Genomic DNA, 27031 nt, shown 5'->3' with positions numbered 1-27031 from the left:
TTATTTGACCTGAAAGACAAAACGGTAGAACCAAGAACTGTACAATTAAGAGATGCTTTTTGTTTTGACTCTCATGTGTCATCTTCTCACTACCTGTCCTTTGCATGGAACATATAATTGCTTTTACTGAGCTGATGGGTGCCAGGGGGCAGATGGAGGTTGACTATTATCCTAGAAATGGTCCTGTAGCAGTAACACATATTTACTCCTAGTAGATTTCTAGTCAAATCTTACGGTGCCCGTAAATTAAATTAAATTAAATTAAATTAAATTAATGCATTTAGTAGACGCTTTTATCCAAAGCGACTTTCAGTGCATTCAGGCTATCAATTTTTACCTATCATATGTTCCCGGGGAATCGAAACCCCAACCTTGCTTTTGCTTGCTTGCTAACGCAATGCTCTACCACTTGAGCTACAGGAACAAACTGACTTGTTTGGTTTACTTAGTTTTGTCGTGGCCGCCACATAATAACTTGTTGGAACATGATAATATGTCGTGGCCACGAGATATTAATTTGTGGGAATGTCATATTAACTCATGGGAACGTCATTTTATGTCGTGGCCTCGAGATGCTATGTTGAGGGAACAACATCCATTTCTCGTGGCCACAAGTTTAATGCATAAACAAACCTGCATGACCTTAGCAACCCAGGATGATCAGAGATGGAATCATTAATATTTTATTTTGAATTAAGAAATTATTATATTATTTATACATATAAAATGTATGCATTTACATTTTATGCATTTATGACATTTTATGTTAATGTCGAGCATTTACAGTATGCTATTATTTACAAAAGTATTCAGAATGTTATGGAAAGAGATCGAAATTGAAGCAAAAAAATGAATATAAATGTTATAAAAAAATTTAACCAATAATAATAGGCTAATAATAATAATAATGTACACATATTACGGGGGAAATACTATCAGTTAATGGACTTACAAGACTGTAGGATGGATAAAAAAGTTTTTATATATCATTATGCACTTTATGTCATATTTATTAAGTTGGCTTGAGAGAGCCAACTTACTGATATTGTATTTAAACTTCTTATTATTATTCTTCTGAGACTAAAACTTTTGACTGCTACTCCTCCTAGAGCTTTAACTCTACAAACTCCAAACTCAGCCCAGCTCTTCAGACTGATCTGAAGTTAGTTGCTATATCTTTTTAGACTGATCGGACTTAGACTTTTCATAAAACTGAAGATTAAAAATCATAAAAACTCCCATAGACTTACATTGAAAAGCCTCTGCTCAACTGAACATTCCGTCAAACTCCAACTGTCAAAAATTCAAATCTAAACACACTGAAGCCCATTAAACTCATAAGCTGCGTCCGAAATCGAATACTGCATACTGGCTACTACATTTGAATTTGAACGTACTACTCGACTGTTAGAAAAGTACGTTCTATATAGTATGAATGTGGGTAGTATGAATGGAATTCGGACGTACTACATCCGCCATGTTGACATTGTCACGTGACATACGTCGTCACAACAGCGCGTAAATTTAAAGAGCCCAATCTACTGAGCGAACATCGGTGATGTTTTTCGTTTTTCTTACCGCTTTCGTCTGCGTTTTTATGTCGTTTGAATTAACAATTCAAAGCAGGCGTCGGTCAGCTGTTCGCAGATCATGCCTTCTTTGACAGCTTGTAAATCCTTTACTAAAATAAATTTAGCTTTTAATTTTCTACCTCAGAATAACAGCAGCTACAGCTGTGAACAGAATGACAGACTGATTTTATGTAAGGATATAAAGTAATTTATTGTAATAAATAAATACAAATAAAATTACACAAAACGAACATAAATTAATAAACTTGAATGAATGCTTAGACAAATACACACACACACACACACACACACATATACACATAAATACACGCATCACAATATATACATAAATAGTAAATACATACATAATATATACATTATAGATAATATACACACATATATAAATATATATAGTTAGATATAGATATATCAGCAAAAAAATGTGTAACCTATTGAAATTTTATTCTAAAAAACAAAAACTACATATTAACAGACTGTGAACAGCATCATACAGGCTGCTGTCACTGGCCTTCGAAATCCAAGAGCTGTATAACATTGTGCACAGAATGAGCAGGTCTTTCATGGGGATTTTGAGGAGACCGATTGCCTTCCCCACCTCAGATGACAGGCAGTGGAAGCAGCTTTTCTTCTGGTAGCTGACACAATAGATGGCTGTCACATACAAACTGAACCTCCAGCAAGTGAAGCCCAATGTTATTTCAACAGGAAGTGGTTTCATTCTGTTCAGCTGCAGGTCACCACCATGGTAAGTACCTTGATATCTTTGTTGAGTATCCCGGGTCTGTGTATGATGCCAGGGTGCTGAAAAACACTGGAGGCCTATCCACCTGCAGGAAAACACATCCTGGGAGATGGTGGGTATCCTTGTGTGAGTGTTCATCTGCCTCATCACAGCAGACAGAGAGTCTGAACATAATCCTGCACAGCTTTGATTCAACACCAATGATGCTCGTGCACAGAACATTGTTGAGAGAGCCTTCAGGATGATGAAGACCAGCTGTGCTCCATCTTCTTCTTCAAGGCCCTGGAAGTGAGTTCTGCCTTTGTGCAGATGTTGTTGCATGCTGTGCAGTGCTCTACAACCTCCGTCTTCTGAATGAGGACATTGCTGATCCAGAAGTTGTGGAGGATCATGACGATGATACACTGGAACCCCAAAACACAGAAGTCAGCACAGAAGAGCATGTGCGGGACAAATGGACCACAGCTGTGTCACAGCAGACGACCGTCTTCAAGAGCAGGATTACCTGTAGGACAGTCGAACAGGTTAAGACTCTGCAAATCAGTTCATGTTCTCATAGTGCTATTGTTTCAGCTTGTGTAAGTTGTGAAGGTCATTTTAAGACTGTCAAATCAAGATATACATATATTAGTTATTTAAGAAATATAAATACTATTAAATCACATAAATATGTATAAATACACATGTAAGTATTTAAATTTAAACGTGTGTGTATTTATATATACACATAAATATATTACACTCATAACTGGGAATTCATATTACAGTTGAAAATTAACATTTTACAATTTGAAAATCTAGAAACATACCACATAACATATCATACCAACATATTTACAACAAGTTTAATTTTATAATATGTATTACTTTATCCCTGGGTTATATTTTTGAATTCCACTTTTTTTCACTCATTTTTGATTCCCAAATTTAAAGTCCTCATCTACAGTTACTGAAATGAAGCTGCTGAAGTTTATTTTCCTGACATTATTATAGAAATGTCTTAAGAAATTCCCTTTTGCTGTTGCTTTAAGCTCTATTATACTACTTTATGAAAATGCTAATGTGGTTTTTTTCTGAAGCTTTGTGCTCTTATCCATGTAGAAATGAAAAATAAATAAATAAATACATAAAGAGAATAATTTGTATGGGTATTTCTCTAAAGTGTGGCACCCATTCTCAAGACAACATTCTTAAGATGTTAAAAAAAACAACTGAAAGCTGCTACAAAATCAGTGCACACAACTGCTTCAAAAGTTATTTGCTATTAAGTACTTTGCAACTGACAAAATAGCAACTGAAAATACCTGGAAATTCATATTATAATATAAAAAAAAACAGCATAAATCATTGATGATCCTAACATAAATACATGTAAAGAGTGTGTGTAGTTAAGATTAATTTTAATTTATATACTTACAGAATTATGCTTTCCAGTGAATAGGGTTTCATCAGTGGATGAGAACAAGATTATGTTCATCAGTCTCTGTAACATCAGAACAGGATTTACACATTACTGATGATTTATGCCTTGTAAGTTATCCAACATTTTTTTTAATCAAAATATCAACACTAGTAAAATGTAAATTAACTCGTTTCAATTACTTAAAATTTTGTCATTTATATCATTAAATTACTTAACGAGCCGTCTGTAGAAAGCAGCCTTAACAAGCTGAGGCACAGCCTCTGATCGATAATGATTATTAAACATATTTTTAAACTCAATTTACAAAATAGTCTCATCAGTTTACAATGTGTAAAGCTTTAACAAATCAGTCGTTTACTTGGATTATGTTAAACAGGTACGCTTTAACCACAATGAACAACGTTTATCCTTAAGGTACTTACACTTCAAAACAGCGGCGTCACGATTTTCCGTTATTTTCGAATATGAGTATGACGAGCCCTCTCCCGGTGCCTCATGGGATAGAGAAGTGTCCATCCTATGCATACTACGGAATTCGCCCGGAAGTAGTAGGCCATCCGGGTACATCTTGCCTACTGTTTTTCGAATACTAAGAATTCGGACATACTACTTGCTTCGCATACTGTTTTTCGCCTACTATATAGTATGGAAGTATGCGATTTCGGACGCGGCTATAGTCTATGTACTATGTACATATTGTATGTACTATTACTAACCCATTCAAACTCATCTATCATATATATTCATCTATCTATCTATCTATCTATCTATCTATCTATCTATCTATCAAACTCATCTATCTATATTCAAACTAATCTATCTATCTATCTATAATCAAACTCATCTATCTATAATCAAACTCATCTATCTATCTATCTATATTCAAACTCATCTATCTATCTATATTAAAACTAATCTATCTATCTATCTATCTATCTATCTATCAAACTCATCTATCTATATTCAAACTAATCTATCTATCTATCTATAATCAAACTCATCTATCTATAATCAAACTCATCTATCTATAATCAAACTCATCTATCTATCTATCTATATTCAAACTCATCTATCTATCTATATTAAAACGAATCTATCTATCTATCTATCTATCTATCTATCTATCTATCTATCTATCTATCTATCTATCTATCTATCTATCTATCTATCTATCTATCTATAATCAAACTCATCTATCTATCTATCTATAATCAAACTCATCTATCTATCTATATATCTTTCTATCTATCTATCTTCAAACTCATCTATCTATCTATCTATCTATCTATCTATCTATCTATCTATCTATCTATCTATCTATCTATCTATCTATCTATCTATCTATCTATCTATAATCAAACTCATCTATCTATCTATCTATCTATCTATCTATCTATCTATCTATCTATCTATAATCAAACTCATCTATCTATCTATCTATCTATAATCAAACTCATCTATCTATCTATCTATCTATCTATCTATCTATCTATCTATCTATCTATAATCAAACTCATCTATCTATCTATCTATCTATAATCAAACTCATCTATCTATCTATCTATCTATCTATCTATCTATCTATCTATCTATCTATCTATCTATAATCAAACTCATCTATCTATCTATCTATAATCAAACTCATCTATCTATCTATCTATCTATCTATCTATCTATCTATCTATCTATCTATCTATCTATCTATCTATAATCAAACTCATCTATCTATCTATCTATAATCAAACTCTATCTATCTATCTATCTATCTATCTATCTATCTATCTATCTATCTATCTATCTATCTATCTATCTATCTTCTGACTGTTTCTATCTATCTATCTATCTATCTATCTATCTATCTATCTATCTATCTATCCTAACAACATGCTAATCATGCTAAAATCATGCTAGTAACATGGTAATCATGCTAAAATCATGCTAGCAACATGCTAGTCGCATGCTAGTCATGCTAGAGACATGCTAGCAACATGCTAATCATGCTAAAATCATGCTAGCAACATGCTAGTCGCATGCTAATCATGCTAAAATCATGCTAGCAACATGTTAATCATGCTAAAATCATGCTAGCAACATGCTAGTCGCATGCTAATCATGCTAAAATCATGCTAGCAACATGCTAATCATGCTAAAATCATGCTAGCAACATGCTAGTCGCATGCTAATCATGCTAAAATCATGCTAGCAACATGCTAGTCGCATGCTAATCATGCTAAAATCATGCTAGCAACATGCTAGTCGCATGCTAAAATCATGATAGCAAAATGCTAGTCGCCTGCTAATCATGCTAAAATCATGCTAGCAACATGCTAGTCGCATGCTAATCATGCTAAAATCATGCTAGCAACATGCTAATCATGCTAAAATCATGCTAGCAACATGCTAATCATGCTAAAATCATGCTAGCAACATGCTAGTCGCATGCTAATCATGCTAAAATCATGCTAGCAACATGGTAATCATGCTAAAATCATGCTAGCAACATGCTAATCATGCTAAAATCATGCTAGCAACATGCTAGTCGCATGCTAATCATGCTAAAATCATGCTAGCAACATGCTAGTCATGCTAAAAATCATGCTAGCAACATGCTAGTCGCATGCTAATCATGCTAAAATCATGCTAGCAACATGCTAATCATGCTAAAATCATGCTAGCAAAATGCTAATCATGCTAAAATCATGCTAGCAACATGCTAGTCGCATGCTAATCATGCTAAAATCATGCTAGCAACATGCTAATCATGCTAAAATCATGCTAGCAAAATGCTAGTCGCCTGCTAATCATGCTAAAATCATGCTAGCAACATGCTAATCATGCTAAAATCATGCTAGCAACATGCTAGTCGCATGCTAATCATGCTAAAATCATGCTAGCAACATGCTAATCATGCTAAAATCATGCTAGCAACAATGCTAATCATGCTAAAATCATGCTAGCAACATGCTAGTCGCATGCTAATCATTCTAAAATCATGCTAGCAACATGCTAATCATGCTAAAATAATGCTAGCAACATGCTAGTCGCATGCTAATCATGTTAAAATCATGTTAGCAACATGCTAGTCGCATGCTAGAAACATGCTAATCATGTTAACATCATGCTAGCGACATGCTAGTAACTTGCTAATCATGCTAGCGACATGCTAGTAACTTGCTAATCATGCTAACGACATGGCTAGTCACTTGCTAATTATGCTAGCGACATGCTAGATACCTTGCTAATCATGCTAAGTACATGCTTGTCACATGATAGTCACTTGCTTGTAATGCTAACAATATGTTAATCACTGTCATTTTTATACTTCTTAAACTTAAATCTTTTTAAACTTTTTAAACTTTTCACATTTTCAAACTATCTATCTACCTATATATCTATCTAACTATCTATCTATCTTCTGACTGTCTATCTATCTATCTATCTATCTATCTCTCTATCTATCTATATATCTAAATAGCTATCTATCTATCTTCTGACTGTGTCTATCTATCTATCTATCTATCTATCTGTCTATCTGTCTATCTATCTATCTATCTCAGACTGAAAACCATCAAACTTAAAACTTTTTAAACTTAAACTTTTCAATCTTTTCAAACTTTTCAAACTTTTCAAACTTTTTCAGACTTTCTGGTCAGGCTTTCTCAAGCCAACTTAAAGTTTGTCTTGACGAACTTTTTTATCTAGTTTATGATAAACTTCATTTGAATGCTGACCATCGCATGTAATACAGCCTGGTAGCCAAATCATATGGTTAATATAATAATTACTTAATTAAAAAAAAAAATATATATTAATGAATCCATCTCTGATAATCCTGGGTTGCTATGGTCACGCAGGTTTGTTTACGCATTAAACTCGTGGCCACGAGAAAAACATTTTGTTCCTTCAACATAAAAAGTCGTGGCCACGAGAAATGGATGTTGTTCCCTCAACATAGCATCTTGAGCCACGACATAAGGATGTCGTTACATCAACAAAAATACACATTTTTTTATTTATTTATTTTTTAAATGTAATATTCTTGTTGGTTTATATTAACGCTTTTAATAAAACATAATTAAACACTATTTACTTTAAAGGGGGGGGGGGGGGGCATGCTCGTTTTCACTCAATATCCTGTTAATCTTGAGTACATATAGAGTAGTACTGCATCCTTGATAACTCCAAAAAGTCTTTAGTTTTATTATATTCATGAGAGAAAGATGAATAGACAGAAAACAGAGAAAAACACGAGTGGCTGGAGGCGTGACGTGTGGGCGGAGCTAAAGAATCACGAGCGCCAGTAGGCTTTTGCGTTGAGCGCGTCTGGAAGCTGTGACATTACCGTGAGGACAAAACCAACCAAAACAAACCATGGCTAACAGTCAGATTCAGTGTATATTTATGATCCAGAATCAGATCCAGAGGCTGAAATTTAACAAGAGCAGCATCAGCAATCAGTCTCTATGTGGTTTGTACTGAAACTGTATATATTTGCTTAGCGGTTTTGGAAAATGACTAAGTTCCACTTTGTCGTCTTTTTTTTTTTTTTTAAGCTGTACATGTGGAAAGTGCAGTTTGATGTCAACATCGCATGTTGTTTACTTGATGTGCTTACGCGCCGATAGCTAAGTTAACAACACAGAGATATTTGAAGCAGTTTTACTCACCGCCTGCGGTTCCAACATACGATCGTGACCCTTTTTCGTTGGGACTGCATTATCCTTAAGAAATAAACGATACGCAAATCCGTCGTCAAACTGGGCCTTGTTTGTAAAACAAGCATCTTCGAAATGCAGGGAACAAACACAAACACTTGCACAACTCCGTTGATGCTCTGTAAAAATAAACTCCATCCACTGGTCCCTTAATGCTGTTTCTCTTTTGGTAATCTGTACAGGGTTGTCTTGCCCTGGCAACCAAAAACACACTCCTTTTGTGACATTTCGCGACGCTCTCGCTCTGATCAGTGAAGTCTGCTGTGCTCTCAGTGCTCTGCTATACGGGAGCGCGCTCTTCCGGCAGAAGTGCCCTTAGGACCCATATAAGGAAATTCCTCTCCATCTAACGTCACACAGAGCCATACTCGAAAAAAACTTTCCGAAACTTGTGACAAACCAGAAGGAGTATTTTTGGAACAGAAATACTCCTTCAAACATACAACTTAATTTTTGAAACTTTGTCCATGTTTAGCATGGGAATCCAGCTCTTTAACAGTGTAAAAAACTCAGTATGCATGAAATAGCATTCCACCCCCCCTTTAACATAGACTTTGATATACTATTAAAACAAAGTCATATAAAAACCTTATCAGATTTGTGTATCTTTATTGACTTTTCATTGCAAAAATAAATACACCAATTTATACAATAAAAGCATTCTTCTGTTGTTGGGATATAATTGTTAAGTCACTATCTTTTTGGAGCATGAAATCAAATCTTCTGTAAATAACACAGGTGTCATGATGACATCAGGTACAAAGGTGCAGCTTTGATTTAACCTGCTGAATTATTACCTACAAACAGCTCTCTTACAGATCATAATTTCAAGTAATTTTAAATTGAGTTTGAGCAAAAGCATTGATATCTGAGTGGGTGAGTTGTTTACTTTGTAAGTAGTCTTTCCATTTCTACAAGTTTGACCCATTCAGAATGATTTGCAGACCAAGTGTAAGTATTATCACATTGAAAGGGCCAATGAACCAATATTCCAGAGCTTAATGAGCCAAACAACATGATGGAGGCACTGCTTGCTGTCACATGACTATTCACCTGTGTCAGGTTGTTCCTCCTTCACATTCACCTCACACAACGTAAGTGCTCATACAATCTAATCCTACCCAGGCTCATTGTAAATACATGCTTCTACCTACATTTTTGCAAAATTCAGAAACCATACCATATGTATGAACTGCTGCAGTTTCCAGTAGAAATGAACATTAGAGGCAGTAAAACTCTGACAACCTTTATTCCTGTTCATGTAAATTTTTATTTACATGGCCAAAGTTTTAATAAAGAAAGCCTAATTTTATCACAATATTATGACTTATGACAATTTTAACATGCTATGAGACTTGCATTAGTTTGTTTAGGATTTTTTTAGGGTTGTGTTTGGTTTGTCATTAAGTGATGCAATACGTATCTGAACCAAAGTAATAAAAACACAGCAATACATGCCTATACCAGCGTTATAAAAACTTGCCACAGTTGCGTGTCGACAGCGCATTTTAGCCCCTCTCATGGACATTTCACTTTGAAACTGTCGCAAAACGTGCAATATCAGTGTTTCTGAAATGTCACCACAAGCACTTATTTTAAATTAGCCTGGGTTAATCTAATCCCGTTTTGCAAAATAAATTAAGTTTTTGTACAGCTGATTGTTTTATTTTTAGGAGACATGTTCCTGGATCCTGTCAGAGAAACATAGTGCTAAATCCATCCCACATTCTGTCCTAAACTAACGCCAACAATCAAAGGAATGTGATAGGCCCCAAACCTAACCTTACCCTATTAATCCATAAACATTTCTCACTTGGCTGTTATTTGATCTTGCATCTAAGAAAACCTGTACTTAAAACAGCTAATGAAAAAATAATCCTTTAGATGGAATTAGATAGTGCCCCACGCCAAAACTAATAAACATTTTTGGCCAGCATCTCAGTGGCGTACCCATCCATGTCACATCAGGGTCATGTCATTTGATGTACGTGTCCATGTGATGTGCCAAATGTCAACTTGACTCAAGGTTCCTGATGAAGTGCTTTAATAAACTCTCTTAATCCTCTCCCGGGGTTCCAGTAATAAGGATTACATTTCACTGCTGCCTTTAAGGAAGGGATGCTGGCTGGGCATGAAGCTTAGCTTAAATCTAAGCCAATAATCTGAGCGAGAAGCTATAGTGCTTAATGCAACATAATTGCTATGCTATGAGTTTGGTTGGTGGGCATTAGATGCAGGTGCCTGCTGTAATCAGTAATAATTCATTATGACACATTCATTTAGTTTTCATTATTAGGTTAATTATTAAAACTATAAATGCTTTAAATGATGCTCCTTAACCCGCATATAAATTTCTTCACAAGCTATTAGAAGAATCCAACCCTGAACCATGTCATTGAACACTGAGTATCTGTTGAGTTATGTTGAACATTGAGTCGTGTTGCATTTTTATAGATGGATCTGCCTGACACGTACAAATGAGTAAATTCGCTACCTCTGTCAAAAAGGAAGGGGTCAAGAGCCTGTCCATATAAGCTTCTCTCGTCCACTTGCCGAAGTGGATCATACTTCATAATGGTGGCAGGGATTCCCCCAAGGGGAAGGGCATAGGGAAGTTCACGATTGTGTCTAAAAGTGACGCTCCCATAGTTTGAATGTAATTCATTAAACAAAAGAAGAAAAAAATCACAAAATATACATAGTTAAAGTCTGAATTTCTATAAATCTCACGATTGTATTATTGTGAATTCTTCTGGCAACAATAACTGTGTAGTGAAATCTGGTATTGTGACAGTCCTACATCATATCATGTATGTTAAAATACCAATCAATTTACATAATATACTTGGTTACATGTCCTGGAGTTTGAGAGATGCTAAAAACGCTCTTTGTATTGTCTTTTACTGAACTGAGAAGCTCCTTGGCAACTTACAGGAAATGACCTTTATATTGCAGTGAAACAAATCCAGGCGGAAGCTGCTATGAAGGACACATGGGGATGGGAGGGGGACTCAATGAGCTCTCTGAGCTAGCTCTGTGTCTCATCTAATTAGTGATGCATTTTACAGGAAAAACCATTGTGAACCCAACCGCAGGATGCTAGCGGTCTTTAATGGAACCCAAAATGCCAGTGTCACCGCCTCAAGCTTGTGTACTGCCATGAGACGCTTTGACTCATCACAGATATTTCTCAAAATAAAGTACTTGAGTTTAATTAATTGCTTGATCCGTCTGAGATGAGCGATGGGACACGGTGCAGAATGGTGGAAAGGCAGTGCGACGTCGACACCAAATAGACAGCACAGATGTTGTGACTGCCGCAGAGGAGTTGACTGATATTTGAAGTATAGGAAGAGCATAATCATTGGCCGGGTGTCTTCTGGGTCAAACGGAGATTGTGACCTCTTCATGATTAGTAAACACAAACCATGGCCCAAGAACAGGTGCACTCGGGGGAGGGGGGTGATGAGGCATCGGCACTGCTATGGCCCTGAATTTTAATTTGGTTACAAAATCATTTTAGGCTCCTACCGTTTTACTGCCACTCCTAATATTGTCCGCATGTTTATATGAAATTCAAATTTTGTTATTATTTATGTTCTAAACCCATATGGATTTTTATTTCTTCAGTACAATACAAAGGGAGATGATTAGTGGGATATTCACACTGCTTCGTTTTATACAATTAAAGTAAATAGGTGACAGGTGCTGTCAAACCTCAAAAATGACAATACAATCACGGTAAAGCACTATAATAGTCCACATTACTATGTTCTAACCAGACATGACACAACACCTCAACACAAGATTTCAATCACATTGTTAATCATGAGGGCACATAACAGCTGCAAAGGGGCCTTCTTAATGATAAAATGACAAATAGGACACCCTATGGTTTCATGGACTTAACAGACACTGTAAGTCCATAAGATCACAAGTGCACAAGAAGTGTTCCATTTTGGGCAGGGCCAATATGAGTGCAAGACAGCAGTGCACTTGCAAAGAGAGCCTGTTCACATGCTCTTCTGATTGACTGTCATTTGTGATTTGCTGGAATCTTATCACATTGCATCTAGTTAGACAGTAGAAATGTTAGACTTCGACTTGCAGACAATAGTCACTGATAATCTTGCTCTATGTTTCTGTATGGGGATAGGGTTGCACCTTTATGCTTTCTTTTTCATAAAAATCACCTTTTTGTATAATTCACATTGTATAAACTCAATGTGAAAATTGCCACCTTTTAATATCCTCTGAGACAGAAGTGTGAACTTTCTTCAGAACATGTCTCTTTTTTGACTACCATGAAGGAAAGATTGATTTTATGAACTGTTTGAAATCAATAATCCTGTGCAGTTCTAATGCAGATAAACTGTATTAGGAAAGTAAGGTGAGCTATTTAATAAGTAAAGTATTTTAGGGCCCCAAATTTGTCTATGCCACTCAGAACTGGGGCACATCAGTTCTAAATCTATCATGTATCCAGAGATATCTGGACCTTTGCACCAGTACTGCAGGAGCTCTATCCAGACCCCAAGGACTCAAATGGGGCATCCATCCTCCATCATGCCCTGCTCCTTATGTGCTACAAACCCAGCAGAAACAATTCAAATCAGCACTGACTCTTTAACTCATCTAGGCCGAACATTTCGCATGGTGTTCCACAGGTAACTTAGAGGACTTACCTCTGTCTGTGTCATAGAGGTAGACAAACTTGTCCCACTTGTAGTGAGACAGTAGACTCAGGATGGTGCCCTTCAGTGGAGGGCGCATCTGGATGACAAACTGCACATCTGAGTCGATGGGGTAGCTGGGTGTGACGAAGGAGGTGTGGAGGGCCCCGCAGAAGGAGGTCAGCGTGTTCATGGACTTCTTGTCATAGAAGCCGAAGATGGCATATACCCCTCTGGAGAACTGCGAACAAACTGGAATCAGAGCAAGACAAGTTTGCTTAGTTTGCTTATGACACAGTAAACCGTAAAAAGTGTCAAAAAACAAATGCATTATTCTAAACCAATCCTACAAAATGGAATCAAATGATGTTGGCAGGTGAATAATAACCATAATAGAAAAAAGAAAAAAAACTCTACAAACTTGGAAATTTGTTTTGACTGCATGAATATGGATAAATTATTTATTTATTTATTTTTTCCCAGCAGATGAAAGTGCTGCAATGCCTATGGCAGTTAGAACCCATCAACACACTCTTGCTTTAAACAAAACACAAAACTTCATGACTGATTGGTTGTTCCTTATTCTCCCAAAACACTTGAAGAAAATGAAGCATAATTAGGCACATCTCTGTGAACCGATAACATCCAGTTACTGAAACAGAAATCTAACGGTTTGCATAGAACATCTCATCTTGATTCATTTACAGTATTTAGCTGGGGGCACTAACATGGTTAATTTCATATATTAATATAGATGCTAACTCTTAAAAGATATGTAAAAATGCTGATTGTAACAACAGTTTTAAAACTTTACATATAAATCATGGAATCTGTGGCTAAAATAACAGTATTATTTATTATTATTATTTTTTTTTTTACCAAAATATTAACACCTCTGCACTACTAATTTCAACAATTGTATTACTGGTAATTTTGTAAAAGTACATCTGTAAAAAAAATCAAAATATATGTTTTAAACAGTTTCAGCCCTTTGGCTGACTCCCACCAGACTGAATCTCTGAATTAGACAGCTCATCCTTTCAACCAAAAAATTTTATATAAAATCCTGCCCTTCATAGACATGTCAGCCAACTTGAATGTGCAAAATTATTCACAGGCAGAGAGCCCATATCCTCCAACAAATGTAACATAAAAACAAAGCATGGTCTCTTGCTGTCTACATCAAAGGTGCTTGATTGGAATAAGCTACTAAGTGGACCAGATTCTATGCCAGTAATCAAAAGTCTAATCAGGCAAGTGGTTCCTAAATGCTTGTCTTCTCTATTGCTCAAAAGCTGGTCATCCATACAGCTGTATTACTCTGGCACATATGTGCGAAAACTGGCCTGCAGAGGAGTGACAATTATACTGTGTAGGGGCTAGTTATGCTGCTCGTCTCTTTTCCGGCTCTGTTGGTCTTCAACATTTCCTGTAGTTTACTCTTAATTTGGTCCAGTTTTGACACAGCCTTTCTCCTGAGGGAGAGGAGCTGGCTGCTTTCCTTCCATCAGTCGTCCTGGACTTATTAGGCCAGGCTTTGAACAAACTCAAACTCAAACCCAATATATAAACTATGTCAGATGCCTCTGCTTGTAGTCATCTCTCATCTCCAACTAAAGCCTGTTTGTGTTGGCCTGTCTACCCCAACCATCTGGATGTTCCCCTAAGCTTTCTTGTTATAGGCTTGGTACCTTTCTCTTTCTGAATATCTCTCTTTTAAAACCATAACTCTCAGTATAGCTTGGTATACACAGTAAGTTTGGGTTTTTTCAAAACACTAAGTGCACACAAATACTGTTTAATCTTTTTAGTCTTAAAAAATTGTACTACTTAAATTAGCAGCCTCAAGCTACTCTTAAGACCATTAATTGCAATTAAGTTGGTGAAAAAGACCAAATTAATCCAAATGTTTACTGCAAGACAACTGTACACTATAAATAAAGAATTAAAAAGTTTCACATACATGCCTCATTTCTTAATTTACTTGACAAACAATTGGTTTTGACTATAAATCTTAAGAAACATGAGTCCCTGCAATATTAAATGTATGATTTCTTTATTAACTTTTTGAAACTTTAAAGTTTTGGGTGAATTCACTTTCAGTTTTATTAAAAGTCTTAATTTGTGTTTTGTAATTGAGCTTAAGTCTTATGGGTTTGGAACAACATTAGGTTGAGTAATTTAATTTTTAAGTGGACTTAAAGTAATAACATGAGACTGAGACAAATTTCAGTGCTTGGAGTAACTATGAGCCCTGTTTTGAAGCACAAGCACTGCCTCATTGCTTTTCATTACGCAGAGAGTCCTAGCATGTCACGTTACATTTTGGTAACATGTTTACTCTGGTGGCTGCGGTGCATACATCTGGGCACATTGCAGCTTAGGAAACAGTTATAAGCAATGTTAACAGCCCTCTGAATGGCTGAAAGATCCTTCCTCAGCCCCTCCATCTTAACCTTCTTGCCTCCGAGCAACTAGTGCTCTCGTTACTGACTCATCAAAACATGCTGTGCCTTCATTCTGCTAATCAGGACATTCTCTGCATTGCAGCAGGAACGATGCATTTCCACATGCCTGACTGTTCCAAATGATCGTGAGGCTACTGGTGCTGAAACGATAAGGACCATTAGAAAAGGCTCCATCCCAATGGCTGCATTTGGGACTGAAATAATGTAATTGCAGTGTCACGCACTTGAAGCCATCTTTCGCCACCATGATTGTACATGGCCCAGATACCTAAAGCACATTGCTGCAAATGTCAGAGTCGATCATCCAGCTTTCTGTATTCACTCTCCTCTTCTGTCCTTATTTTCCTCTCTTTCTCATTCTACCGCTTATGCTATTCCACCCACCACTACAAACATCTCACCCCCAAACACAACACTCTCACAGGAAGATAGTCCTCTGGGGATTTGAGCAAGTAATTGTATCTGCTCCTGTGAGGAGACATGTGAAGTCCTTCAAACTGTTTACTTAAAATGCCAGCCGAAAACAAGAATCTCTGTCCTCCTAATGAAGCATGTCTTTGAAAGACAAATGCTTTCAGATCATGCATCCTCTTGTATGCACACACATACATTTTCCACTCCATTTATTGCACTGTCCAGAAAACTAATGTCAACATTTCATAATGTATCTTTTTCCTTTTGGCTGTTTATAATCACAAGCTGACTCATTACAACACATGTATAGGATTTGCAAAGCATTGCCTTTTCACTGCATATTGTACTTAGGCAGCATTCCAAGCAAAATGGATCCAAATAGTTTTGAGTTATTCTGAATGTCTACAAAGGCAAAAACTCACACTCACTCACGCTCAAAATACACAGCAAAAATATAAAAACATACAAAAATAAATGGTCTCACTGAGGGGAGATTGTAGGGGGAGGGGTCTTCGGAGACATTATTTATATTAAATTGTTAAATCTAGCCTCTTCAGGATTGTGCCTAATTGCTTAACAGTGACCCTTCCAGCTTGTGTTAATGCACAACACTTCTACTGTTATTGAGGTGTGATAGGGTAAGGTTAGGGACAGGCTTGGTTTAAGGGTTGGTTAAACAGTCAACAGTGTACAGGGGTCAATTTGATAAAGGAACCCGGTTTAACCTTTTTACATTACATTGTTTAGTTAAATATTTTGTGAGTATTTTCTGTTAAAAAAAAATGTTTTTCACTGTTTATTTATGATTCAAGGAATATCCTGCTTGATATAATGAAGAACAGTATACTAATGTGAGTGTTGAAGCAATAAAAAATATATATTGTTTTGCACCAAAACGTATTAATAAATGATTAGTAAATATTTGTGAATAGGGTAAATTCAGGTCTTTCAGGACATTTTTTTTTTGCCATTGAGATGACTGCTCATAAATATATTTATGATCAGTAAACATTTATAAACATTTGCAAAGGATGAATATTTCCCATTTAAGCAGTGTGGTCAGAGCCTGGTGATCTGTACGCAATATGAATCTTGTCCCCCATAAAAACGTCCTCCACTTTTCCACAGCCCACACACAGGCCAATGCCTCCTTTTCTACAATGGAGTATTTTCGTTCTGCAAGGGTTCTGCAGGTCTTTCAGGACATTTATAAACATTTGCAAAGGATGAATATTTCCCATTTAAAGGGGGGGGGGGGATGTTCGTTTTCACTCAATATCCTGTTAATCTTGAGTACCTATAGAGTAGTACTGCATCCTTCATAACTCCAAAAAGTCTTTAGTTTTATTATATTAATAAGAGAAAGACAGTCTGTACCGTTTTTTCCTGGAAAAACATGAGCGGCTGGGTGTGTGACGTGTGGGCGGAGCTAAAGAATCACGAGCGCCAGTAGGCTTTTGCGTTGAGAGCGTTTGGAAGCTGTGACATTACCGTGAGGAAAAAACCATCATCCAAAAGAAACCATGGCTAACAGTCAGATTCAGCCGTATATTTATGATCCAGAATCAGATCCCGAGGCTGAAACTGAACGAGAGCAGCAGCAGCAACGACGTCTCTATGTAGTATGTACTGAAACTGTATATATTTGCTTAGCGGTTTTGGAAAATGACTAAGTTCCACTTTATGTCGTCTTTTTTTTTTTTTTTTTTTTTTAAGCTGTACATGTGGAAAGTGCAGTTTGATGACAACATCGCATGTTGTTTACTTGATGTGCTTACGCGCCGATAGCTAAGTTAACAACACAGAGATATTTGAAGCAGTTTTACTCACCGCCTGCGGTTCCAACACACGATCGTGACCCTTTTTCGTTGGGACTTCATTATCCTTTAGAAATAAACGATACGCAAATCCGGCGTCAAACTGGGCCTTTGTTACGTTTTTACCTTGTAATAGTCACAGCAGAACAGACTTCTTCTCTTACGTTTTTTTTCTTCTCTTTCTTCTCAACCAAACGTTCATACCCATGTGAGCTACATCCCCCTCTACAGGTTAAACCATAACTCAATAAACAACATATTTCCCCTTTTGTTTAGGAAGCTTACCAGGTAAAATAAAAATTACTGCGCCGTCTCTTAAATCACTTAGACCTCGGCTGTAATAAAATGCAAACTTAAAAGTTTCCTTATTTATACTTAACATTAACCTTCTTTTCTTTTCAATATTTGTAACAATTTAACAGTATAACAAGCAACCTTATGTTGATTACACTTCTAACAGAATCATTAAACTTAAGTGAATTTAAACAAACAAATTCACAAGCAAAACAGCATTCAGATCATATATATATATATATATATATATATATATATATATATATATATATATATATTTTCCTTCACATTACAATGTCCTTGTTTTTTTTTTTTTTTTTTACTTGATGTCATTCCCTCTTAGTTTCCCCCCCAAAGGCCATGAGAAGGATCACTGTACGTAATCATTAAGCCATGCAGGCTTTTTTCTGACCCTGCCAGGCATCCGCACATCACCGAAGGGTTGTGCCGGTCCCGACTCAGGTACTGGAACATCAATCATTTGTGCAGATCCCAGCACAGGTACCGGAACAGAACTTTTAAAGGTATCTTTTATCCTGTCAGGAATTCAATTCAATTCAATTCAAGTTTATTTGTATAGCGCTTTTTACAAAATAAATCGTTACAAAGCAACTTTACAGAAAATTATGTTTCTACAATATTTAGTAGTAGCTAGTAGTTTGTGCACATTTGACAGGATTTTAGAAAAAATAAAAATAATAATAATAATACAAGACGTAGTCAGCTAGACGATGAACTATCAATATTATTAATTAAGTTATTATATGATTCAGTCACACATTTAGCAATAATTGTTAGTTCTGTTTGTTGATTCAGGGTCAGCATCATCTGAGGTCCTCTGAGGGTCAGCATCATCTCTTCTCAGGTGTTCTGGATCCAGACTGGAGCTTGTTTAAATCCTAGTTACCACGGGATGTAAATCCCGTGGCGAAACATAGAAACAAAATACAGACATCATTAGCATAGCTGCTGATCCAACAAAGTAAAATTAGTTTAACCCAAGTTAATGAATAAAAATGCACCTTTGAACAGATGCAACTACACTCACAATTAAAAAGATACATTATTCGAATGCTTGGCGAAAGAGATGTGTTTTTAATCTAGATTTAAACAGAGAGAGTGTGTCTGAACCTCGAACATTATCAGGAAGGCTATTCCAGAGTTTGGGAGCCAAATGTGAGAAAGCTCTACCTCCTTTAGTGGACTTTGCTATCCTAGGAACGACCAAAAGTCCAGCGTTTTGTGACCTTAGGGTGCGTGATGGGTTGTAACGTGGTAGAAGGCTAGTTAGGTACGCTGGAGCTAAACCATTTAGGGCCTTATAGGTAAGTAATGATAATTTGTAACTGATACGGAACTTAATAGGTAGCCAGTGCAGAGACTGTAAAATTGGGGTAATATGATCATATTTTCTTGACCTGGTAAGGACTCTAGCTGCTGCATTTTGGACTACCTGTAGCTTGTTTATTGACGAAGCAGGACAACCACCTAGAAGTGCATTACAATAGTCCAGTCTAGAGGTCATGAATGCATGAACTAGCTTTTCTGCATCAGAAACAGATAACATGTTTCGTAGCTTGGCAATGTTTCTAAGATGGAAGAATGGAGTTTTTGTAACATTGGAAATATGATTTTCAAAAGACAAGTTGCTGTCTAATATAACACCCAGATTTCTGACTGTAGAGGAAGTAACAGTACATCCGTCTAGTTGCAGATTGTAATCTACAAGATTCTGTGTAGTGTTTTTTGGTCCAATAATTAGTATCTCTGTCTTATCCGAATTTAATTGGAGAAAATTGTGTGTCATCCAATCTTTTACATTTTTAACACACTCTGTTAGCTTAGATAATTGGGAAGTTTCATCTGGTCTCGTTGAGATATATAGCTGAGTATCATCAGCATAACAGTGGAAGCTAATTCCGTATTTTCTAATAATATTACCAAGGGGCAACATATATATTGAAAATAGAAGGGGACCTAGGACAGATCCTTGTGGCACTCCATATTTTACTGATGATAAATGAGATGACTCCCCATTTAAGTAAACAAAATGGTAGCGATCGGACAGTAGGATCTAAACCATCTTAGAGCCTGCCCTTGAATACCTGTATAGTTTTGTAATCGATCTACGAGTATGTCATGATCTATGGTGTCGAACGCAGCACTAAGATCAAGTAAGACTAGAAATGAGATGCAGCCTTGGTCTGACGCAAGGAGCAGGAACCAGTGAGAGATGAGTAGCGTTCCAAGTGAGTCCATCTTCCAGCACATACGCATTTGCACCAGCTCTCCGTACCACCCTGGCAGGTCTATGGAATTTTGACAGTCCTTTCTTGACATGGAAGGGTTTCCGTACTCTTACTAGGCTTCCCTCTTTGATCTTAGGTACTTGTGCACCTCTCCTCGCATCTGTGTAAACTTTTGATGCAGTTTGTTTAGAGATGACACGGTTGCGCAGTTGCTTTTCTGTCAGCAGAGTAGCTTTGCTTGCTGGACCGATGTTCACCTTTGTGCGCATTTTCCTGTTGAACATAAGTTCATATGGTGACACTCCTGTTGTACAGTGTGGAGTTGCACGATATGTAAGCAAGAAGTCCTGTAGGAATGGTTTCCTCTCCTGCTCGGCAGTAAGGAATGTTTCTTTGAGAACACGGTTCCAGCATTCAATAGCTCCGTTTGCTTGTGGATAATACAAAGATACTTTCCTGTGTGTAATATCTCTTACTGCCAGAAATTCTTTGAACTCGCTCGAGGTAAACTGTGTCCCATTGTCACTAATGAGTTCTGTGGGGTTGCCGAAGCGGGCAAACACAGCAGACAGGAAGGTAGTTACAGCCGTGGTTGTGATTGAATGTGTAAAAGCCACCTCCGGCCACTTTGTATAATAATCAATCAAAGTCACTGCATAGCGACAGTCCCAGTTTGCTGACTCAGTCCGACAATGTCAATTCCTACTTTCTGCCATGGACTGTCTGGCAGTGGGACTGGCTGAATTGGAGCAGCATGTGTCTTAGCGCTTTTATCATTCATCTGGCAGGTCACACATGCACTAATGCTGTCCTGCACCAACATGTCCATGCCAGGCCACCAGTATAAGTCACGCAGCCTCTGCTTGGTGCGCACAAGACCCTGGTGAGTTTCATGTGCCAGGTCCACCAGCTGTTTTCTCAGAGCTACAGGCACTAACCGTCGGTGGGGGTCCCTGTATATTGTCACATCTTGAACTGAGAGTTCATCTCTAGTAGCAAAGTAGGGTTTGAGCACCGCCGGTAGAGACTTTGCTGTTTTAGGCCACCCTTTTTTTATCTGTGCCCTGATGGCAGTAAGCTCTGGGCATACTTCACATGCCCCAGCGACGTCCTTTGCTGAGAAAGCTTTCAGTTCTGTGTCCAGCAAAGCTACAAGTTCGGGCTCAGTCACTGGCTCTGCATTCTCTTCTGATGGTAGGGGCAGACGAGAGAGACAGTCAGCAGCATAGTTTTGTGCTCCTGCACGATACACCACGTCGTACGTAAAGCAAAGCAGTCTGGCCGACCACCGGGCAATACGCATTCGTTCTGCAGGGGTAAGTGAACGTGAGGCAAAAGCAACTTTGCGCTCCATGTTATCAGCATGCATTTGTGTTAATATGGCCCCCAACCCATAATCCGAAGCATCTGTAGACACAATTGTAGTAAGGCTGGGGTCAAAGACAGATAGTGCTGAACTGGTTACGATGCGAGTCTTGACCCTGTCAAAACTTGACTGTGCTGCTGCCGTCCACTGAAAGGTATCGTCACGCAGGCAGTCTCGCATGGGCTCCACCAGGGATGCATAGTTTTGCACAAATTTTGCGTACCAGGCTGTGAGCCCCAGGAATGAGCGCAGTGTGGTGGCGTCACTAGGCACTGGAGCAGCTGTAATAGCCTTGAGGTGGTCTTTGTCTGGCAGCAAACCCTGAGCTGAGATGGTGTGTCCAAGGAACCGTAAGCGCTAGTCTGGTTGAAGTGACATTTTTCATTGTTGAGCTGGAGACCAGCTTCCTTTAGCGCATCAAGCACCATCTGCAGGTTACAATCATGCTCCTCCTTTCCTGTGCCATAGACTATTACATCATCAAGATAATTCTGGACTCCCTTAAGATCTTTCAGCACCAGAGACATCATCTTGGAGAATGCACTTGGAGCTGAACACAGTCCATATGGAACCCGACGAAACCTGAACAGCCCTTCGTGCGTTATAAATGCAGTCATATCTCTGCTTTCCTCTGCCAGTAACACCTGATGATAAGCATTGGCTAAATCAATGGTGGAGAACACAGTAGCTCCAGGCATTTCAGAGAAAAGATCATCCATATGGGGAAGTGGGTGACTGTCCATCACTACCGCCTTGTTTGGTTCACGTAAGTCCACGCACATTCTCACTGCACCATTCTTTCTTCGTGTGACGACGATGGGGGATACCCATGGAGATGCATCAATCCTCTCTATCACATCCATTTCTAACAATCTTTCCAATTCAACAGAGACCGCTTGTTTAACCGAAAGTGGAAGTCTCCGCAGCTTTTGTTGAACAGGTTGAACGTCTTCCCTGACTTTTACATGGTGAATGAAGCCTTTAGCAAGACCTAGCTTCTCCCCAGTCACAGCTTTGACTTTGATCTCTCTGATCTCTGTCACTGGACCCGCAGGTGAGAGCACGCTGTTGTTGTCAATAGAAAGTCTCAGTGCTCTGAATAAGTCCATTCCCAGCAGGGCCGTGCCTGTCTTCATGAGGTACAGTGTAGCTGGTACTGTAATGGTCGCATACTGCACTGTAGTTAACATGCAACCTAGCACTGGAACGTCAGCTTTGGTGTAAGTCACTAACCTTTTTTCTGGCTCAGCAAGCGGCACACCACTGAAGTGCGTTCTGTAGAGGTGCTCAGGAATGATTGACACCGCCGATCCCGTATCCACCACTAACTCCACAGTACGGCAAGTTGTTTTTTTCCTTTATGGCTACTGTGCATGTAATTTTGTCATCTTGTTGTCCATTTTCTATCATTCACACCGTATTCATTTCCAAAATAACCACTTCTCCTACTTTGGCTGTGTTTTGTTTGGACTTACATACACGAGCAAAGTGTCCGCTCTTATTGTAGGTTCGGCATGTCACTTTCCTTGCAGGGCAGTCCTGAGCATTTGCCATGTGAGCTGCTGATCCACATCTAAAACAGCTTTGATCCTGTTTCAGTGCTGCTGCAGGCACTGCGGAGTAACTGCTCTTTGCTCTGGTTCTGAATGGACGTTTCGGTCTCGCCTTCACCACGTGCACTGGAGCATGCGGCTCCGAAGCTAGAGTCTGTGTCCGATAGCTGCTTCCACTTGACACGCCAACTTTACTGCTGTATCCAGAGTGAGGTCTGCCTCAGTTTGTACTAACAGTCTCTCACGTATTTTCACACAGCTAGCGTGCTCAATAAGTTGGTCCCGTATCATTTCATCTGTATTACCAGCAAACCCGCACGTAGTAGCTAACTCACGAAGCGCGCCCACATACTCAGCTACAGTCTCATGTGGTCTCTGTACTCTTTGCCTGAACTTGTGTCGTTCCACCACAACATTTATTGCTGGATTGATATGTGCACGCAGTGCAGCCACTGCTGAATCATAGGTTGTACCTACGTTCGTGAGTGTATAAAATACACGTTGGCCTTCGGTGCCCAAGCAGTGTAGGAGAATTGCATGCTTCCTCGTATCAGGTAATTTCTGAACATTTTCATCCACATATCGAACGGAATAGTGGGTTGTCCACTGCATGGCAGGAACAACGCAGGGAGAGGCACACCGGCAGTCGCCATCCTCGTCACCAATTTGTTACGTTTTTACCTTGTAATAGTCACAGCAGAACAGATGAGAGTGGACACTAGCTTCAACCTCACTTGTTTCTTTTTTTTCTTCTCTTACGCTTTCAACCAAACGTTCATACCCATGTGAGCTACATCGCCCTCTACAGGTTAAACCATAACTCAATACACAACAGCCTTGTTTGTAAAACAAGCATCTTCGAAATGCAGGGAACAAACAAAAACACTTGCACAACTCCGTTGATGCTCTGTAAAAATAAACTCCATCCACTGGTCCCTTAATGCTGTTTTTTTTTTTTTTGGTAATCTGTACAGGGTTGTCTTGCCCTGGCAACCAAAAACACACTTCTTTGTGACATTTCGCTCTCGCTCTGATCAGTGAATGTCTCTGCTCTGCTCTACGGCAGCACGCGCTCTCTCGGCAGTAGTGCCCTTAGGACCCATATAAGGAAATTCCGCTCCATCTAACGTCACACAGACCCATACTTGGAAAAAAACTTTCCGAAATTTGCGACAAACCGGAAGGAGTACTTTTGGAACAAAAATACTCCTTCAAACGTACAACTTAATTTTTGAAACTTTGGCCATGTTTAGCATGGGAATCCAACTCTTTAACAGTGTAAAAAACTCAGTATGCATGAAATAGCATTTCACCCCCCCTTTAAGATTGGGTATTGCAAAAACAGGAACAAAAAATGAATAGTCTATTTGTTAAGATGTGTAAATAGAAGTCTACATTTAAATTAAACAATCACATGTCAATCATTAGGTAATGTTTAGAGAGTTCATTAGTAAACATTAACAAGAACATAATCTCATATTTCCAGATGTGACTATGATCTGTAACTAATGATCTGTTAATCATTACATAATGTTTGCCAATTATTTATCAATGGAAGTTATTATAAAGTGTTACCAAATGTTTTTTTTAAATGTTGGAATGGCAATGAATGATAATATTTAACCGTCATATATACTGTAGGTGTGTATGTAAGATTTTGTGATTGTAGTATTTAACACACAATCAAATAAAGTCTGCATTATTTGTGGCAGCTTGCAATATTAGCAAAACATGAAACTTTTTGCCTGAGGTTGATACATTAATTTATCAGCCTTCATTAATTAGTATCTTTTTTCACAATATTCTGGAAATCACCGCTTTATAATCATTATAAATATCTAGATATTTTTAGCCTTTGTATGTGTCAGAGAAAAAGAAAGGTATTTTTAATCAGAATATTAGCAACACAGGAAACAGCTATATTTCTCAAGTAAGGAAAGTTTTCATCTTATTCCCGTTTGGGGTGAATTCATTACAAGCAGTATTTCAGCGTAGCATATGTTGGAGAATTGTACAAGGCCAGTGTGACCAACTATATTGCATATTGCAGTAGCATGGCATATAATGACGTATACAAAAAATACTTCTTCCACAACGACTCTCAGTCCAAATAGAGCAACGTTGTCATCACTCTTAAATTAACCTATTAATGACTTATAGTTGTCGTTAAACAAGAATAGGACAAAAATACTGCATACATAACCTTTAAATGTTATCTTTCCTTCTTAAAAGTAAAACAGAAAGAAGTGATGACCACCAATTCCAGCAAATAAGGAATGCGGACATTCTGTTAATTCACTTTAGCATTTGCTGCAATCTACTAGTGTAGTATTATGGCGTTTCTGCTAGTATATCTAACACATCTTGAATTCTCCACAGAGGAAATGTATTACAAGGGCAATGGTTGCAACAATCTCCTTCTACTTCTGGGGGTTTATGACTGGGGTTGATGCATGTACAGCTTATGATATTCTGTAATTGGATTTCCAGAAAGCTGTTGACAAAGTCTCTCACAACTGCCTAATCCCCAATCAGCAGTGCAGCGTTGAGCATTTTCCTATAGCTGGGTAGAGAGCAACGGAAGCATGCAGCCCAGAGATGTCATTGTAATATCAAATGGCATGAGGGGATGCTGGGGATTTTTTTTAGCATTTGACAAAACACATTTTGCAGTGCATACAATAATCTCAAGAGGAGAACAAGCTATCATCTAACCTAACTCATATCTACTAGATAGTGTATCAGGTAATGAAGCCAGTGATGGTCCACTGACATTGAAAAACAATTACTCTTCCAAAAGACTAATGATAGATATCATTGTAAAACTTACCAAAAATATTTTAGTAGTACCATGGTGTTAGATCATGGTACTGAATGATTATTTTCATATCCCACATTATTTATTTGACAATCCAAAGCCCACTGTAATGCCATGGTACATTTTGTCTTGTTAGTGAAAACATTAGCTTTCTACATTTTCATCTAATAATTTATAATTAAATTACAGTTAAGCTTCCTTGTTCTTACAATAGCTGGTTATGTTATAAGCTGGCTATGTTTAGATATTCTTAATGTATGTACAGTAGCTTTATACCAAACAATGTGTTAATTTATTCAGCCGAAACAAAAACTGTCATAAACAGCTGGTTTTCTCACAAAAAAGTTGTTCTTTTTCGCTACTACAAAGTGTAAAATGTTGTGTGGGTATTTACATTTCAGTGAGCAAGTGCTTCCTTAATGATCAGAAGCTGTCTGAAATCACTGAATGAAACCGTTCAAACTTGCGAGATTTCAGGATGGTTTGTTGTAACAAAAACTGTAATGCAATTTATGTCACGTATACACAAAGCTGAGACCTTGGACTGAGTATTTCTAGCAGCTAACTTCAGCATGCTAGTCGCCCCCGTATCTGAAGCAAGAGTGGGCAGTGTGCCTCGCTGAGGAGAGAGCTCAGGGAAAGTAGTCAAGGAGGCCATTTGCAAATCGACTCTTTCTCTGGGTAACTTAGCTGCAGTTTCCAAGAGAGGCTATTTTCAAAGGGGAGAGACGAGAACTGTGGGTGGTGTGTGTTTCAGCTGGGTTTCTTGTAAAGCGGGATGAAAAATAGAAGCTCATGATGCACCATCTAGTCTCTCTCTTTCTGTGCTTGTCTCTTTTCACTCAGCTTTTCTGAATTCTTAGACTCAACTCACTCATATCACCCACATATCTATCCATCGCAGCCT

The 27031-nt window shown here is 37.9% G+C and overlaps 1 protein-coding gene across 4 annotated transcripts in view; it reads right to left on the bottom strand.

Annotated features, from left to right (window-relative positions):
- gria3b (glutamate receptor, ionotropic, AMPA 3b) overlaps positions 1–27031 on the bottom strand; it is a 131798-nt gene that overhangs the window by 79143 nt on the left and 25624 nt on the right. For all 4 annotated transcript variants that reach the window (XR_003293573.1, XR_003293574.1, XM_026279553.1 and 1 more), the window contains exon 3: positions 13158–13397. Coding sequence is in view for 2 of the 4 variants with exons in the window: in XM_026279553.1 (XP_026135338.1) it covers positions 13158–13397 (240 nt within the window). In the remaining 2 variants the exon portion in view is untranslated. The remainder of the gene's footprint in view (positions 1–13157; positions 13398–27031) is intronic.

The sequence above is a fragment of the Carassius auratus genome, chromosome 14 (genome assembly GCF_003368295.1).
Source record: "Carassius auratus strain Wakin chromosome 14, ASM336829v1, whole genome shotgun sequence".
Lineage (NCBI taxonomy): Eukaryota > Metazoa > Chordata > Actinopteri > Cypriniformes > Cyprinidae > Carassius > Carassius auratus.
This window is presented reverse-complemented; position numbering and strand designations above follow the sequence as displayed.